Genomic DNA, 19,168 nt, shown 5'->3' with positions numbered 1-19,168 from the left:
ATGTGGCCATGACTCCCTGAAAGCCCCTCAGTGTGGCTGTGCCTCCCTCAATGTCCTTCAGCGAGGCTGCAAGTCCCTGAAAGCCCCTCAGAGTGGCTGTGACTCCCTCAATGCCCCTCAACATGGCCATGACTCCCTGAAAGCCTTTCAGTGTGGCTGCGACTCCCTCAACATCCCTCAGTGGGGCTGCAACTCCCTCAACACCCCTCAGAGTGGCCATGACTCCCTGAAAGCTCCTCAACATGGCCACGAGTCCCTCAACACCCCTCAGAGTGGCTGTGACTCCCTCAACGTCTCTCAGCGTGGCCGCGACTCCCTCAACGCCCCTCAGCGCGGCTGAAAGCTTTCCCGCCACCCGAAGCCGAGCGAGGCAGAGCCCGCAGCCCACCCACCGGCACCCCTCCAGCCATCCGGAGAGCCACAGCCCGCGCGCTGCTGCCCCGCCGGCGCGGACCCCCTGTCCCGTCTCCCGCCCGCCTGGGGAAAGGCCTCGGGGGCCGGCGCAGCCCGCTGAGGTAAAATGGACGCCGAGGGGTCGCCTCAGCCCTGAGGCGGGCGGCGGGTCCGCCGCCAGCCCCTTCCCTCCCTCCCCCCGGACGGGCGGCGGGACTACGAGTCCCAGCGCGCCCCGGGCCGGGGGCGGAGCGGGGCTTTGTGCGGGCCGGCATGCGGGGGAGCCGCCGCCGCCGGAGCCGCCGGAGCTGGAGGAGCCGGAGCCGTAGCGAGCCCGCCCCGGGGGGAGGGCGAGGGCGGCGAGCCATGACGGGCGGCGGCGCGGCGTTCCGCCGTCGGTGCTAGAGGGCGACCGCGGGGCGCGGAGCCCGCCTGGCTCGGCGGCGCGGAGCGCGGAGGCAGCGCGGAGGGGCCGCCGCCGCCGCCGCTGCTGCTGCCGCCGCCGCCGCCATGGGTAACGCGGGGAGCGTGGACTCGCAGCAGACAGAGTTCAGGGCGCACAGCGTGCCCCTCAAGCTGCCCATGCCCGAGCCCGGCGAGCTGGAGGAGCGCTTCGCCGTCGTCCTGGTGAGTACCGGCCCCATTGTCTGTGGGGGGGAGCGGGGAGGGGGGCGCCGCGTCCCGCCGGCCTCCGCCGAGGGGCCGCCGAGGAGTTGCGGGGCCCCCGGGGGTGTGTGCGGGCAGCGAGGAGCGGCGGGAGGAGGAGGGGAGGGGGGGAAATCATGGGGGAAAAGTTGGGAGGCGGGAGCTGCCCCGCCGCACTGTCCCCTCGGCGGCTGCCGCCTCAGCCCCGCCGGGGGCCGGCGGCACAGGTGGGCTCGGCGGGACGGATGGGGCCGCGGAGCGGGGGCAAGGCGTGTGTGTGCCGGCTGCGGCTCTTTGTCTCGGGAGCCCCCCCACTCCCACCAAAGAGCCGCCTTCCCCCGAGCCGAGGCGGTGCCCCCCCCTCCTTCCCCGCCGGGCTCTGCCCCTCATCGCGGGCCAACCTGGGAGGAACCGCCGGGAGCGAGAAGCCGGCGGCGAGGAGCGGGCGGGCGGGTGCGGGACCCTGGGGCGGCCTCGCCTCGGCCTGGAGGCTGGGAAGGGGCCCCGCGCCCTTCGGCCGGCCCCGGGCACCCCCCCCCGGACACATCCTGCCCTCCCCACAGCCCCCTCTGGGCGCTTCAGCCCGGGCTGGGCTGCCGGTGCGTGTGTCGGGCTCTGGTTTTTATTTTGGTCTTTTCCCCCTCACCTGATGATCACCTTCCCGAGGAAGGGCAGTGCTTCCCTTGGTGCTGCAAACCTTGGGCAAACGTCCTGTTTTCTTTCAGGAATCTTAAGTTGCGCGAGTAGATTATCGTGAGCCGCCTACTCTTCCATGCCCTTCTTACTTTTGAGCAACGTTTTTCGTGAAAAACCGAAGCTAGGGGAGGAGAGCAAATAAACCCCATGTGTGTGCCGTGCCCCGCGTTCCCCCTAATGCCACGCGAAACCCAGCCAGGCGAGCTCTTGCGAGAGTAATTCCTGTAGCAGATACTAGAGCAACACACACACACCCCCCCCCCCACCCCCCCGGTATTTGAAATTGTCCTGGTGCTGAGCGAGGATTCACAAACTGGTGTGTGTTGGGGATTATTTCTGGTTAGACCCAATTAGATTATCATGTCTAAGAAAAGAATAAGCCTATTCAGTCAGGATCCCCCACTGACGAGCCAAATGGCGAGTGAGATGTTACGATTATTAGGCACAGTGGAAAAAAAGCCTGAGCTCGCCCTGCTCTTGTCGGGGAAACCCGTGGTTGTTTTAGAGATGGGAGATGCCCCCACAAGCAGCATGTGGCTCAGAATCAAGTCGTGACTCATCTTAACCTACCAAGAGGGTGCCTGGCTTAATTTGTGTGCATGGTCTGTGGGAAAAAAATTAGTGGTTTTGAGTTAGGACCGATTGATTAGATCAGTAAAAGGAAGAGACGTCATTTGGGAAAGCAGAGTGCGTTAGATATGTGTAACGTAAATATGGGAGATAACAGGACCACGCCTGTAGTTTCTTGAGGTAACTTGAAAGGAGGAGATGGCATCTGTTTTTAGAAGATGGACTTAAATTAAGGGTCAGCGGACGAGTGCTGTAGCTTTACTGGAGGGAGCAGCAGGCCGTGCAGATGCATGTCTGCACAAATGGGGTGTTGGATGGTCTGCTCCCATCTGGAGGAGCTGCGAGATGGGGCCCAAACACTGCTGCTGAAACAGCCAAAAATTGCCTTCAGCCTGCTCTTGAAGCCAGCCGGGGATGGCTGGTGTTTGTTGCAGTTTCCAGGAAATATCTGGCCAGTTTATGAAAGAATAAACTCCTAGGCTGTTATTATTCTGTTTTCTCTGTGGCTCTGAGGGGAAGATGACTGTGCCACTGGTCAAACCCCAGAATGGAGCAGGCAGTACAACAGCAGGGATTAATGAGAAAGGAATGGTGGTCGGGGGAAAAAAAAGATGAGGAATATTTTCTGTAGGGAGAGAGGATTAGTCAGGAGATGAGAGTATGAAGAAGGAGATGCTGAAGGTTATAGGACTAAATCTCACCTTCTTTACGTGCTGTCTTAAGAAATTAGGCTGGCACAAGCGTTGTTCACGCTCTCGGAGAGCCCTGGTGAGGATCCGAAGGGCTTTACTGACAATAGCAATTTTCGTACCCCAATGAAGTTTCCAAGACTGTTTTTGACGCTGATGAACATGCGACTGGGGTGAGTTGCAGCTGCGTGCAGGTGTACAGCCATCGCACTGAGTGGTTTGTGTATGTAAAGAGTAGGGCCATGCGGGGAAACATTCCTCCTGTGCAGCCTCACGAAAGTATTTTTGAAGTTTTATTCTTCTCTCCTTGTTCAGAACCAGCACAGTGAGCCATAGCCCTCTAAAACCTGTGAGTGTCCACAAGGAGAGTGCAGGTTGGCCACCTTTTTACCGCAAGTGACTTGTTTTATTTTTTCCACTTTGAACATACTCTCCCGATCTTCTCCAGGATCTCTGTGGTCCCTTCAGCGAGGGGATGGATGAGCAGCGGTGCGCCTGGAGGTGATGCATGTGTGCGCTAGCTGCGTTTGCTGGGTTGTTAGCAGCCTTAGTCTTGAGGAAGGTCTCTGGTGAAGTAGTTTGTCGACTTCAAACATACATAGTCACCTCACTGCCTCCTCGGTTACCCTCGCTCTTTGAGGTTTGAGGTGCATAAATTGCAGGAGATGATGGGGAAGTGCTCCAGGTCACACTTTTTCGGTGAAGCTCTCCAATCTAACCATGCTAATACGTTCCTCCTCCTGTCTGTAACATCGGCATTACCGAGGACGCGCTGAGCACGCGTGTGTCAGTGCCCAGCCGAGGCAAAGGACAGTGGTGCCGGGTCTGGCTGAGTCACACCTCTTGGTCCGCTGGGCAAATGTCATGAGAGGATTTTCCCTGTGTCTCCTGACACTGTTTCTGGGACTGGTGTAGGAAATGTGCTTCCCTGGGTTGTTTCTTGCACTGTTGGTACTCGTCTCTGCTAGTGAGGACCAGGGTCCGTCTGTGTTTTTCCAGAAGACACCGTATTTGGTGGAACATACTTTGAGGAGAAAAACGTGGAGGATATCCCCAGAGACATCCAGGTTTCTCTCTGTAAGCTAAGTATTGTTTTTTCCATCCTCTCAAACTGATGTGAATTCTCCCCTTTTGGTAGGATGTGTGAAATAACTCCCCTAGTTTCAGGTTTACGCAAGAGTGTAAAGTCCAACGAAGCGGCAGCATGTTATCACCACCAAGTTCCCGATCTGCCCGTGAGGGGTGCTGGATAAACTGAGAGCTGGATCCCGGCTCTGGCGCTGGCTTTGAGCTTGCCAGGCTGGCACAGCCCCTCGGGTGCACGTCTGCAGGGCCCTCCCACCGTTGTCCTTTCCCCAACATGCTCAGTTTTCCTTCCTGGCTCTTGGATTTTATTTTTTTTTTCCCTGACTTTGTCACATGGAGACATGGGGCAAGCGTGCATAAATCACAAATTCTGGTAGCCAGCCCTGGTTTACTGCAGACGAAGCCGTTGTTCAGTGTGTGCGAGCACTGTTGCGAAGCAAGGGCACCGGATGCGTCCAGAGACGTTACGGCCCCTCTGTCCCATGTGGCGGGTTGTGAGTTTGGGGGTAAAAGCCAGGCTCCCAGCTCCTGCAGCAGGGTGGTCCTTCTCTGAACCCGTAATGGGGTTGCACGTTTGCAAATGACACGTGGTTTGGAGGAAGCAGCCAGGACAGAGTTGGCAGGGTAAATTGTTGCCTAATGAGCTGTGATTGACATAATTTGACTGCTGGATTACAAATCTGCGGTGAGGTTAACAGGAAATATCCTCTTACCCCCACCAAGTGGTGTTTCATTTTACAAAGGAGTCTTCTGTGCCCGGTCCTGTAGGACGGAGGGAAGTGGCTGAAGGGAGTGGGGAGCGCGGAGGGAGGAGGTGTTTGTGCCATCCCGCTCCCGGCAGTGCTCTGTCCTCCGTTGGACGGGATGGTACCTACCTGGAGGCAGGGCAGCAGCTCTGCTTCTGTTGAACGCACGCGAGGCTTTGCCGATAGGCACTTCGTTCCGCTTCCTTTCCATCTTCACAATGGAATTTGTCCAAGCATCGTTTTCCATTCCAGTCAAGGGAGTTTTAGTGTCTATTGCTAAAGAATTTGAAAGCTCAGTGTGAAAACTCTGTAACAGTTCCCAGCTGTTTTCCATTCCTCTTCCTAATCGCTATCAAATATATTATGCGTCGTTTTATAATATATACGGTTTAGAGTCTGCAAATCATTAAAGAGCATGACATGGTTGCAGGAGATATCTGTGAGGTAGTATTAGTTCCCTTGCTTCGATGGAGTTGGTGGGACACTGGGTTCCTTGTTGTAATTCCTAGATTTAACAGAACTCTCACGGGACAAAGTTCATTTGAGATCCTGTACTCTTGTATCGGGCATAATTTGTATTGTTTTTGTGGAATTTGAAAGCAATACTATGGAAGTTGAGAGACACTAAATTAGATTTAGGAACCAACTTCAGGAGAAGGAGATTTCTAAAATTCATATATTAAAAAGACCTGTTGTGTTTTCTTGTTCAGACCTCATCTGACAGGCTTCTGCCGCTGGGCTCATTCCTTAAGGTCTTGTTTAAATGATTCAAGCAATGACACCTTTTGCTTGAAGAAACAACCTAATAAATCACGTTGTTAAATATATGTATTTCTGCTGGGTTAAACTGACATAGTGAACTAGTACTTGGTGGTGACACATCTGTCAAGCTGCCCTGTAAATCAGTAAATGGCGTTTGTAAGTTTTTCCACCTAGACATCACAGGAGAATGTTTTTGTAAAACTATTTTTTTTTTTTGAGTGTCTGGAATACAAGGATACTGTGGTGGGTATTTAGCTACTAGCAAGTTAGTCACACTCCTAAAATTAATTTCAGATCCTGGAAACCTGGAAGCCTTAAAAAATGGCTAAGCTGATGTAGATGCATATATTTTTCTTTGTACCATTTTTCTATACAAATTAATCTTAATTTATTGAGCTGTAATGATGGAGGTGTGAACCCATTCTGTCAAAATGTGTCACTTGTTCATAAGCTCCCAGCAGCCTGAAGAGAAAGTAGTCGGTTTTTTTCCAGAGGCCCAGGTGAAGAGGATTGCTGTTTGATGCCCACGCAGCGGGGCTGAGCCCCCGCCTCCCCAGTCCCACTCCCCAGAGGGCCTGGGCTGTCCCAGGAGGGAGCTGCGTCTGGGGGTGCTTGGGTGTGTGCGAAACCCAGTTATGGTAATGCTGGCAAAGAGGCTTCCTAATTGTTTTTGTGCTGCATAAACCCATCATCATATCGTTATTTCCTTCAAAATTACTCTGCGCTTTTGTCTAAGGTGAATAACAACAGGTTGATCAACTTCTTAAGTCAGAAACCAAAACGGGGTAAGAAACATGCGCATCTAGGAACTTGGCAGGGTTGTTACTTGTTGGTTTTTGTTTTTTTCTTTTTATTTAGGTGTGCACAGGGCTTTTTGGCAGTACTGACCCTGCTTCCCACCTGCAGCCCCCCGTGCTGTGCGGGGCTCCAAGGAGGACCCCACAGCCGCTGCGTGTGGTGGCCGAAATCCCATGTTTCTTCTGAGGGGGGGACAGACCTCTCTTGGCACAGCGCTGCTGGGGTGAGGTCCTTGCTCTGGCTGTGCCTTCGTCTGGGATGGCTTGTGTGCAGTGAGCCTTGGGCTTGCGGGGAGATCACATCTGCGGGTGCTGGGTTCCTCCTGCCCAGCACCAGCCAGCAGACCCCCTGCCTTTACCCTCACCCTGCACCATCATTTTTCCTTGGGTGCACTGAAGCTTCATCGAGCATCTCTATCGACTTCTTTAACCTTGTGTGCAACATAAAGGGTTTTTTTTTGTTTTGCCTTCTCAGGCAAGGTCATGCAAAACTTGGCCCTGAGGTGTTAAATTGTCCCTTTTGCAGTACTATAGGTGATGCTAGGGAAAGAACTTGAGAGGTGCAAAACAACATTCAGAGTTTACAAGATGATCTTAAATAAAACAGTAGCTCTTAAATTGTTTTCAATTGATGATTGAACGACTTAGAGCCGCTGGAGTCTACCTTTAGTCTTTCATTTAAAAAAAAATCCACTTTTCATGCTGTGTGAAAAGGTATTAAAGTCTACAGAAATGTTTTTTTCTCCCTTGTGAATAGCAAAACCTATCTGAAACACAAAACCAAACAAAAGTGTTTGATTTCCCCCATGTGTTTGTTTGAAAGTACATGGTGGTACTTGTTATTTTTATCATATTTTTGCATCATTTGGCTGAGATTGTGAATTATTCAGGCAACTTTTTAAAGAGTCCAAATCTCCTTCTTAAAATAAAACAGCTGTCTGAAGGTGTGTGTGCTAATTACCAACCCATGTCCTTTGCTTGTATGGCTACTTAAGAGAAGAAGGGGAGTATTTTTCCCTGCTGGGGTTTGGGTGCTGGGTGCTCCTTACAGGTGCAAAAGGGACCGGCCTGGCACTTCATCTCAGATCAACACCGCCTCTGTTTTTAACAGGGTCCTGGTAGTCTTTTCCTCTCATTTTGAGGCCTGCACCTGCTGAATAAAAGATGTTTTTTTTCCTAGTCTATTAGGTGGTTTAAATGTGTCATCTTGGTTTGTGAGTTCTTACGCTAAGGAAGTGAAAGACCTTACAGGAGTAGCTGGGATTTTCCTCATTATTTGTAACTTGGAATACATCCTAAAGTGAAACCAAGCTTTGACAGTCACTTTCTGATCTTTTGTTTGGTCATTGGGGTGTTACTAAAAGGCAAAACTAGTGCCTTTTCCCCCGGAAACATTTTTAGTCTCAAGCTTTCAGCATTTCTGCTTGTTTTTCACTGCTCTTGCTGTTCTTCTTCCAACTCGGTAACAGAGAAGTGAGAATGAATACAGCCTACTGTTCATTTTTAGGAGTGGAAAATCCCTGTGATTGATTTTGGTTTTGCTTTTGCTTTTCGTTGCTGACCCAACCACTGGTCTTTCTGAAACGTGCGACACGAGCTTTTGAGCAGCAGCTTCTGGAGTGGGTGTGGGCAGGAGGTGGCCGGGGAAGGGTCTCACGGGGCATGTTTGTGCTCCAGTGGCACCATTGCTACTTACGTCCAGGTGAAATGGTTCCATGTAGACTTGTAGCATGGGGAGATTAAATGGACTCTTTTTAGGACAAGAGGGAATGGCCTCAAGCTGTGCCAGGGCAGGGTCAGACTGGCTCTTAGGAAGTATTTCTTTGCAGAAGGGGTTGTTGGGCATTGGAATGGGCTGCCCAGGGCAGGGGGGGAGTCCCCATCCCTGGAGGGGTTGAAGAGTCGGGTTGACCCAGCGCTGAGGGATCTGGTGGAGTTGGGAACGGTCAGTGTGAGGTTCATGGCTGGACTGGATGATCTTCAAGGGCTTTTCCAACCTCCATGATTCTGTGATTCTTCAGTTTTGCTGCAGATTCTGCTGCACAGGTTGTTGTTGGGGATAGAGTTCAGTGCCATTTACACCACAGCTCACTGATGTGCTTTGGCATGCAAGGGGACCTGTCTGGCAGATGCCAGCGAGCTGACTTGTGGCTAACCAAATGAGAAGCTTCGTGTGAAAGGGCGTCATCAACTTGACTTTGAGCTCCTTTTAATCCAAAAGGTGCTAACAGGGTACTCCTAAATAGTGTTCTTAGAGAACAGAAACTGCAAATTTGAAATTATTCGAGAAAGGTTTTTTTTCTCCTGCTTGTAGTTCTCAAGGGTGGCCTTCCAGGAGAGATAGTGAAACAGGCCTGGAAGTCACACCACCATCCCTGCAGCCGCCCCATGCCTCACTTGCAGACCTCCTCCTCGGCTTGATTCAGGCGGGCGCGGAAGGCCCGGCTCTGCCCAGAGGAAGCACACGCGCGTGCTGCCATCGTGACCTCGCACGGAGCGGGAACTGAAGAGCTCTTCCCAGCACGATGAAATGAATTATGCAAAAGATGCTAATGCCGCAATGCTCTTCGGCACCGGTTTATTTTTAAGCATCTGGGCTGCCTCTTGAGTTTGAATTAAGCACGTTATGATCAGGACCAAAATACTTCTCAGCGCAGGAGGCTGTAAAGAAAGCCGCAGGAGCAGTGGGTGTTTTTCCTGGTCCCTCTTGGGTGCCCTGTCCTCGGGAGGTGTGCGTGACACCAGAAGACATGGCTGTTTCAGACAGTCTTTGCAGGGTGCTGTTCATCCCCCGTCAGGGCTTGCAGATGGAGTATGCCCCACTCTGGAAGGTTTTCTCACTGCTGGGAGAGGTAAATGTGATTTTTCTTTGGTAACCAGAAGATTAGACCTTAAAACTAGCTGAGGAGCAAAGCCGTGCATTGCCTGTTTGAAGAGGAACAGTTTGAATCACCCTTCCAGGCGGCAGCACCGAAGCAGCCGTTCCAGCTGCTGGAAAACTTCCGCAGTGAGCAGTCTGCAGCCACATTTGAGACAAACTGAGCTGAATTATTGTTTGTTTTCTTCTTTGTTTGCGTGGAAGAGTCCGTTTGGGAATTTGGTATGGGAAATAAGTGACACCAACTCCTTCAATTTGATTTATAATTGTGTTAAAAAAAAATCTCGAACTCAAGCAGCTAGGAGCTGCACTGGAGCCAAAGGCCTCAGCCTGCTAGTCAGGTAAAAACACTTTCAGGTGCTGTTGCTTAAAAAGCAGTAATTTCCCATTTATCACATCCTGCTAATTTCTGAAGGGTTAGTGTAGTAAAACCACCATGTTTTTAGTGCTTGGACTTCATACGATTGCATCAGTTGAAACGAAGGGACTGCGCATGGTGTTGTCGCTGAGAAACGCTGTGTTGCCAGTTACATCTGCGAAGGGCTCCCAGGTCTGTAGGTGGTGGAAGGTACATGGTGTGCACCCCTGTTTTAACAGAATATTGTTTCACTTGCATTGATTATTTTGACCTTGATCATCTGCTTTGTAGTTTTAATAACACAAGATGCACCACATTATATATGGATATATTGGAAAATATAAGCATTAATTTGTCCCAGGCTTTGTCTCTTCCTAAAATAGCGTCTTACTGCCTTTCACAAGTGTTTCATTGCATAAAGACTTGGGTAATGTATATAACTTGCCTGTACTCTGTTATAACTAACATACTGTAGAAATTCGACATGTGTTGGTTTTCAATTTACCATGGGATCTCTGACAAAACAAGGGTTTGTCTTCTGTAACTGCGCAGCGTTAAACATATATTTGGGGAGGATATTCATAAAGCAACATAATAGCTGTATTGTATTGGAAATGAATGGTCTTCAGATGAGTGCTGTGCGCTGCGTGGACCTCCAGGCCTCTGCATTGCAACTCTTGAGAGCGACTGTGTGTACTTGATTGTGAGCTGGAAATGTGCCCAGTGCCTCTCTAGTGTCCCCAGCGGGGACACCTCCGCACGGGCATCCTGCGGCCCTTTGCCCTGGGAACCGTCCTGTGATGTGCTGGGGCTGCTCGTGTGGTGCCAGCCAGCGCAGCCTGGTCCGTGCCCTAGAGAAAACTCCCGTGTCAGAAGGATCCTTGGGGAAAAACCCGGGAAGATATGACTTCCCTTGTCACAACACAGCAAGAGCGGTGTCAACCGTGGCCTCGTGCCCTGGTCCAGTGGGTAGAAGTGGGTGGTGATGGCAGCAGGAGCCCACAGAGCTGCCCTTGACTTCTCCCACCTCTGTGCTCTGGTCCAGCTGCTCTCCATCTGTGGACGTTGGCTGAGGGCAAAAGTTGCTCCCGCACAGAAGATTCTTGAGGCCTCCACGAGCGTACAAAAGAAGTCTTAGGATTTTTAGTGTGTGTTCGGGTGTTGTGGGACATCTCTTAAAATACAAGAATTAGTGGTTTGTTTTTTTGGTTTTGTTTTTTAAATATACATTGTTTGGCCAGAAATCATTTTACTATAAAAGGACTTGGGGTGAATATAGATTGTACATCTGTTACTTGTTTGTCTGTGAAATGACTGTACGGTTGAGGCCAAAAGCAAAGAATAGAGAGTTGCACAAATTGGCAAAGTTTCTGAAGTCTTTCAGAAGCCAGTAATTAAAATGAAGAAGCAAATTGTTCAATCCAGAAATTCTGGTTGTTCATCCATCTAACGCTCTGCCATGTCCCTCTAGTGATTCCTCTCATCCTGCTTCCCATCTTGTAAGAGAAGGAGACAAATTAACACACGTCTACCTCTGACAGTTTTGAAGCCAGCGGTTCTGGCAGAGGTAGGCGGCACTGTTATCGAAAGGGTCCGCGAAGCAGCGGAGATAGCTTGGCGGAGTTCATACAGCAGCTTTCTGACAAACATTTCCTATAATTTAGCATGTTTGGGAGTGCTTCAAAGGGCTTTCTTCCCAGCTTTGAGCCTTGCAAATAGAGAAGATCAAATAAATTAACTATCACAAATATTTAACTTAAAGCATGGTCAAATAGGAGCTTTGATGTTGCATGTGTATATGAGAGCCTCTGTGTATCTGTACACGCTCACAGATATGTTAGGTCAACGTTGTATTTCTCTCTTCTCTCAGCCAAAATAAGCCTAATACTGCAAATCTAAATAATTGTGTTCCACCTTTGTAGGCAGGCACGTCACCTGGTGTCGAAATACGGCATACAGGGTTTTACTGGGGAGCTGATGGTAAGCAAATCATTGTGCAGTGTAGTCATACTTTTGAGGATTGTGGGGTTGGTTGGTGTGCCACCCCTACAAAGGGCATTGGCTCGTAGGTTATTTTTCATTGTGTTTGCATAAGGTGTTGCTTGATGGCCAACAACACTCCGAGTGTCAATTTGACACAGTGATAATTATGAAAGCGCACCATGGATTGAGCCAGGAAGCGTTTGGTAATAATTTTAACTCTTTCTGTGATAGCATCTAGTTTACAGGTAACTCTGATGAGTTGGTGTGAATCTCGTTCTTGAAAAATTGCAGCTGCTTAAAATAGTTTAGGAGTTGTCAAGTCTTTTCAGCGATCCTCTCCCGGCGCACAGGGAAGCAGCAGCGTGTCTGCGAAAACGCCGCTCTGTTCCGTGTCAGAGCTTCAAGTACAAATGCCTGTTCTCTTGATCATGTAAATGAATATCTAAGTGTGGCAAATGCACGATATTCTTTTTGGTAAATAAAACAAGAACTTTTGTACTCTACAGCATTTTTTATCCATGAATTTTTCACAAGCCTTGCAGTGCTGCAGAGGAGGGCGAGGAGTGAGAGTGACTCTCATTACCTTTTGAAAAAGGAAGTCTGAACTGCTGTGAGCCCTCCAAACCTGAGCAAAGGGACAGGGATTAGAAATAACATCTCCTAACTTCCCAGCGCTTGCCGTAACCCCTGGGAAAAGAAGCTGGGAGCGCCGGCTGCCTCCCGCTGCACACGTGCGTGTGGCACATGGGGAAGCCGCTGTGTCTCTCCAGCTGGCACGGGGAGCTGGGACCTGCCTGCTGGCACCTGGGTCTTTGAAGTCACCTTTGCAGATCCGTGTCCGCTTCCCTTTAAAGTCTTGCATTTGTCTAGCTCAGTCACACAGAAGCTGGAGAGCAGCATTTTAGTTTGTTTATTTTCTGGTGTTTCAGGGCATCTTTTCTCTTTGATGTATTCAAAAAAATCTCATTTTGTGCTGGTTTTGTCTGGGACAGAGTTAATGGTTTGGTTTGCTTCTCACCTTCCCTTCCAGTTTTTAATTTTCTCTTGTATTCTGGAAGTGAGATGAGGTTTTTCTCCCTCTTTGTGTATGCACATGTGTATGAATTAAAACATTCTATTTTTTTCTTTTGTGACTGCAAGGCTTATTTCCAAAGATAATTGGCCCATGAGTCCAAATGAAAGCGGGAGTGATTACATTCATCCACAGATGCTGCAGTCTGAAAAAGCTCGTTGGCACTGTGGTCTGCTCAGCACACCCTGCAAAGTGCCGTGGTGCCAGTGCCACGCAGAAGACCTCTCTTTTGGAGAAGTAAAGGCACTATCAAAGGTGGGGTGGAGCTTGTTTCAGAAGGGAAAATGAGGGTGAGAGGAGGTTGTGAGGGTCTGAAAGATCTTGACTAGGAAATTAGTTCTGTGTTTTCTATCAGTAGAAAACAAACTTCTTTAATGTAGAGGTGTGTGAGCAGGTGAATGATGTACACAAAATACTGGAGGGAAAATGCTTTTCTCTAATTTTTTTTTTTTTTTTAAAAATCCTTTTATATGAGAACCTGTAATACCTGGGATAGATAGTTAACAGTTTTCCTTGTGCATGTTTACTGTACCAAATGCATTTGTGAGAAGTTAGAGATTCAGCTGACTTGAATCAAATGGTGAAAGAATAGGAGAAGAGGAATTTAGGAAGCGAAGTGTCAGACTTTGTACAGATTACAACAGAATGACCTTTCAGATCAGCACACATGAAGGTTTATGTGACCAGGTATGTGACCAATGACCTTTCCTCCCAAGTGAGGCATCTGTCTTGTGCAGGGTCAGTCTGCAAAAGCTTTGTACAGCAAATCGTTGGTACCTTACCACATTGTTACGACGTCTCCCGGCTCTCGGCCATCGCTTGGTATGTGAGCAACAGGGATGTTTTTCAGAAAGAAAGCTGTGCATACACCTGTAAATCCAGGCTGTTCTTCAGACCAGAAGGCAGGTGGGCTTTCTCTGTAGTAGAGAAGGATTTTGGCAGAAGATTAAGTGCTTCAATTAGAATATAAAAGAAATTGTGCAAGAATTTACATGAGCGGAGCCCTTCCGTGTTCAGCAGCAACAGGATCCTTCATCAGCAAGTGCGATGCAAATGAATTCGTTGTTTCACAGCGCAGGGCAAGAAAACCAGCTCGCAGTTCTCACGTGCTGATACTGCTCCTGCATCCTCAGATACTGCAGTAATTACAGAGGGCACTCAGTGCATCGTGAGCACGCTGGATTTTCAGTTAAGATGAGGAGCTCTGATACCTACAAACATGAGTGAGGCAAAAATTGGTTAAGCGTGAAATTTTTCTCTGGCAGTGAATTCTTGGTTGGCTCGGAGACAAAAGGTTGCACAACTGAAAAGTACTTTTACTTAGAAAGCTCAAGGCTATTGTTTGTTTGGTTTTGGTAATGTTTATTTTATGTTTGATGGCAAATCTTTGTTGAAGGTGAATTATCCATTCTGTTTGGCAAGCGGAGTGAAAACTACCCAGATGCACTTGTAAGGCATTCAGTAAATTGTTAAAACTGGATCCCTTTTAGGTGCTCTGGAGAAGTGGTGATCCTTGAGGTGCAACAGCCCGTGTAGGCCAGAATATTCCTTGTGTTCCTAGTACAAAGAGCAGTTTCTTGTACTGAATCAGCCCAGGCAGTATACATAAATAAGCATATAGGTGTATTGAAAGAGGAAAAAAGATGCAATATAAAATGTGTAATATTTTTAAGGTTAACCTACAGGCTTATTTGTGTATGTTCTCCTAACTGCTGCTGCTGTGCCAAAATGTATCCCACAGAATAGACATGTTAGGAGAAAACCACCTCCTCGTAACACAGGGAAAAATCCTTATTCAGGAATGGTGGGTTTAGGAATTGAAGAAGATATTCCTGGTGCGACAGCTCAGCATCGGCAGTGCATGCCTTGCGTCTGCCTGAGCCTGCCCTTCCCAGCAGGCCGGTGGCTCGCAGAAGAGCTGTGTTTGAACTCTTGGGTGAACCGTAAGCACCGTGGTTTACTGCAGCAAAAACTTTTCTGACAAAGATACAGGGAGTCTTTTGCTGAACTGTAAAGCAGTGTAGCCAAAACACTGATTAAGGCCCTCAGCGTGGCGGCCCTCACCCTGCTGAGCTGTCAGTGTGGCTGACCTTGTGCTGTGTGATACCACAGCCATGGCCACGTCTGCAGTTTGTCCGTGGAACCTCTATGCACTGACTCTCAGTAATGACCTAAGGTTGGTTTCCAAGTTGCTGCTACTTACTCAAGGTGCCAGGGGCCTGGCTGTGGGGCTGCTTCCTTCTCTTTCAATTAGTAGATTTTTAGTTTTCTGCTCATTGCTTTGGTTAGCAATTTTTGGGTTGAAACTTTCTCGTTCCTCACAGGAGCGGGAATCAGCAGCTATTGCAGCATCTCAGTGCGCTATAATAATAATAATAAAGGCTTTAGTGGTTAAAAGAGAGCGGATCAGTAGATCTATGGATTTTTCTGGCCAAACTTCATCCTTGGAGATATCTGTGCAGGTCCCTCCCACAGGGACTTCTCAGAGCTGAGCGTGGAAGGCGGTGTGTGTGTGACGCTGTTAACTGCCGTGTGAACTGCCCACGCAGGACACAGACTTTTTAAATAAAATGATGGAGATGTTAAAGTCTTTGTGTTTGCATCTTACGCTCCAGGAGTTTTACCAGGTGGCATCTTCTGATGCTTACTGGTGGGATGGCCTTCACTTCTGTCAAACTGCCAGGCCTGTGGGGCAGGAGACACCCAGCAGGGCTCTTGGAGGGGTTGCAGGCGTTATTTCTTACCCGTGTGGGAACCTCAAAGGCATTTTAGTACTTTCATGAGCGCTGGCCTAAATACAGACTTGGCTTTGGGTTGCTGTGCTTTGTTTGTGGATCCATGCAGTGATGTGGGAAGTGGTGTGGTCTTGCATGGAAAAGTTCGGAGGAGCTGGGCGGCAAGTTGGCACGTTCAGTGTGTTTATTAGAAGAGCGAAGGGCACCCTAGCTTCGTTGCAAGCATGGATTTTACTTTAACTGGACACTTCAGTCACAGCTGGGGAACTAACTTAGAGCACAGCCTGCTCAGTCTCCCCTCAGTTATCTTGAAGGCATTTCTAACTTTGTGGGAGGGAATGCAGCTGAAGAAATATCAACATGCCATGAGCAAGTACACTTCATTAGGAAACACAGTTTAAAATTTTCTGCATTAGTAGGAGGCCGAACTGTGTTGTTTCTGTCTCGTTTGTGTACTTGATGGTGGATGGAGGGAGGGATCCTGCATACTGTGCATTTGAGCAGCATGGAGCAATTTGATGATATATAATAAAAATTCATCATAATGGTAAAGCTTGGGAGGGGAAGAAAAAGAAAAAAAACGCTTGGGTTTGCTGTCCCACGGCCACACCAGTTGCTGGAGCAAGTCTCCCTCGCTGGCCACCCTGAGGTGCATGGGAGGCTGGTGGGGCTGTGGGAAGCAGTGCTCCTCTGTGGGGGCCGCTGCGATTTCAGGAAGTGGCGTTTAACTGCGGCTTCACCGATGCCGTTATCTTGTCTGTCAGCTGAGGATGTGCGTCCTGTGATAGGCGATCTATTATGCCACGTTTTTATCATGTTAGGCTCACTTTTACACTTTCCATCCTATTTATTTTTGATCGGAGCAGTCAGTAGCTTACAAAACAGCTAGGCTTTTTGAGCACTGTCCCTGTGTTTTTGTCACGAGAACCCGGTGGTGTTTGCACATCGTCTTCATAGCGTGCATTAGTGCAGCATATGTGTTTGCAAATCTTGTGTAACTGTGATGCCATTTTTTCTACTTTCATGTCACATTATGATCTCTGGGAAATGTCACCAAGTGTTTCAGCTAAATAAGAAATCAAAAGACAAGGCCTTTCTTTTTAGGATAATTGCCTGCCATGCTCCATCCCCAGGGAGCAGAAGCATTTGTATGGCTCTGCAGGTCTGTATCCCGTGGGCTTATGCAGGTGTTAAAATAGTCCTTCGGGTCCTCTGCAAGCGACCAGACAAGTGAATACGGGTTAACGCTGAAGTGTATTTGTCTCAAAAGCAGGATTTGTGTCTCCTGAACGCTTTCTTCCACCAGGCTGGGCACAGGTCTCTGTGGAGGTCGGGTAGGGCTGGGTGTCGTTGGATGGCAAGCAGACACCGCTCTGGAGAGAGCAGCAGGGAGAGGGGACACCCTCACCATCCTGAGCTGGCACAGCCATGGACAGGGTCGGCTTGCTCAGAGATGATGTTCATCAAAAAATCAGGCTTCTACAGGTGTCTCAATACACTAATGAGTTGGGGGTTTTTTTGAATTGCTGGGAGAATGCGTGTATCTGAGCACTCAACGTGTAAAGAAGAAGGTCAGCCGAAGCAAATATCATTCCCCTGGTCTGATGGTATTTGTCCTCTGAAACGTACGGCTTGTTGGTAACATCTGGCAAATATTGCTTTTAATTTGAATGCCGCTGATGCTCCTGAAAGATGCTTTTCAGTGCATTCACGGGGCCTGATTTTGCTGGTGTTCAAGGCTCTTCAGCTTCTAGCGGGGTACATGGGTGTGCTGGGGGGATAAGAATCAGGCTCTTAGTTTATTTAAAATTACACTGTGTGGTTGTGCTGGGGGCTCGGAGCAACAAAACAACAGCAAAAGGCACTAACTTGCAGATCTTTGTATCTAGGTTGGCAAGGACTGTTGGTGGTTGTGTGTCTACACGTGCAAATATAATCTTTTGTTTTCATCTGACAAATTTGTGAGGAGTTGATGAGGTGAGCTCCGCTCCTCCTCCTTGGTCAAAAATACAGTCTTCCTTATAAGTGCAGTAATTATCTGCATTATGAGATGGGATGAATGGTTTTTGTTCTCTTGTCTGGATGCGTAAGATGAAATTAATACCCATGGTTCTCTCGGAAATCTTTCCTGATGCAGCTGAGGGCAGAATTTGGCCCTTATTTTCTTACTTTTAATCTACAACAGTCTACATTCCTAAATTAGAGAAGTTCTGTACTAGAAATATACACTGTGAGCGTTTTGATATACCCTGAGCCTGGGATGGGGAGCCGGGGGTGTCACGGGGTGGCTGACGCAAGTCCCTCCATCCCATGCAGCAAGTGAGGTCTGGGGACAGGTGTTACTGCTCTCCTTGTCTGGTAGCGTCACGTAAAGCGCCGATTCCCTGTTTTTTTCTCTTTTCTCCTACCACCGGGTTTCATCTGAAGGGGTTTGTGTCAGGGCTGTGGGTTTTGCTATCCCCAGAGTACTTCTGACATGGGTAAAACTGCTCATTTTTTCTCACCTGGCTCTTGTAAGAAGTGGAGAAGTCTTGGGTTGAATACTCCGCCTGAGACAGACCCAGCACAGAGACTTCAGTGAACCAGTCAATGCTTGTCCCAGTTAAAAGCATCTGGATATGGGCTGACAAGAAGGGCAGAATAATAAATCATGGTGTTAGCCTAGCGAGGTGGACTTTCATTTAACTCTTAAGTACAAATTTAATTGGAAATTTAGGAGAGAAGCCAACTCCTGGCTGTTTACAATGTTATCTCTTTACATAATAGCAATAGCATGTGTTTATTTCTGAATGTAGCATATTATATATGGGGTCCTGTAAAATGAAAAGGGATTATTTTACTTTAGATAAAACAGTAACTATACTTATAAACCCCTATGAGTAGACTTCTTTGGACAGCGTTTTACTCTGGATTCGTTACTTCCTTCTTTCTGTTGAGTGCTCAGACCCTCAGATTACATGAAAATATAAAACTTTCCTTTTAATATGCAACATCTTTTCCAAAGATTTCCCAGAGTCCCTGGCTTGTGGTAGCACTGTATTGTGCAGAAGTTATGTTACATGAATAACCATTTCACTTGTAATCTCAGTCATACATGATTTAGGATCTATAGAGTTTTTTACAGTTCTCTCACTTCATAGTGAAATCATCTGGAAAACATATTTAAGTTTTTACATCGTGTATTTTTTCTGATGTTAAACCAGTCTAAAAGTTGGCCTAAGTTTTCTTCAGCGTGCAGCCCTGAGCGCTGAGGAATGATGTCCCACCTCAGCAGAGCATCTGCGGTCATCGCGGGATAAGTCAGAAACAGCTTAATAGTTTTTAAAACCTGGTGCACAAGTTCCAGATGATGAGAAATTCTCTTTACTCGGTAAGCTTTCACACTGCTCTGCCTGAGCATAGTTGCTCTAAGCTTCCTTTCTAAAGACTGTAATATTATAATAATTCAAAGAATAAGCGCATAGCACAGTCAGGTTTTTCTCTTCTTTTTAGATGTTGTAACTGAGAACCAGCTAGAGGCAGATGTTATTTCAGCAGCACGGAAATAAAATAAAAAGCTGGGTTTTTTTTTTTTTTTGTTTTTTGTTTTTTTAAAGCTCATGTGCCAGTGAATTAGTAATTTTACATGAGGGTGCAGAAGTGCTGTTTCGGTCTGAGCTGTCCCCTGGCCCTCAGTGGCTTGCCCCACTCAGGGGCAGCAGCACACCAGGTTTTCCTCCTGCCTTTCCTTCACTGTCCTGCAAGGCAAGAGAAGATGC

The 19,168-nt window shown here is 48.3% G+C and overlaps 1 protein-coding gene across 13 annotated transcripts in view; it reads left to right on the top strand.

Annotated features, from left to right (window-relative positions):
• Positions 1–762: 762 nt before the first annotated feature.
• FMNL2 (formin like 2) overlaps positions 763–19,168 on the top strand; it is a 148,563-nt gene continuing 130,157 nt past the window's right edge. For 2 of the 13 annotated variants that reach the window (XM_074828456.1, XM_074828455.1), the window contains exon 1: positions 766–1,020. In XM_074828456.1, coding sequence (XP_074684557.1) covers positions 904–1,020 — 117 coding nt within the window. In that variant the 5' untranslated portion in view covers positions 766–903. Of the gene's footprint in view, positions 1,021–19,168 lie in introns of all 13 variants that reach the window. The other 11 variants (XM_074828458.1, XM_074828454.1, XM_074828453.1 and 8 more) reach the window with 8 other exon arrangements.

The sequence above is a fragment of the Strix aluco genome, chromosome 6, assembly GCF_031877795.1.
Source record: "Strix aluco isolate bStrAlu1 chromosome 6, bStrAlu1.hap1, whole genome shotgun sequence".
Taxonomy (NCBI): Eukaryota; Metazoa; Chordata; class Aves; order Strigiformes; family Strigidae; genus Strix; species Strix aluco.
The sequence above is the reverse complement of the archived record's forward strand: the minus strand, read 5'-3'. Positions and strand labels throughout refer to the sequence as shown.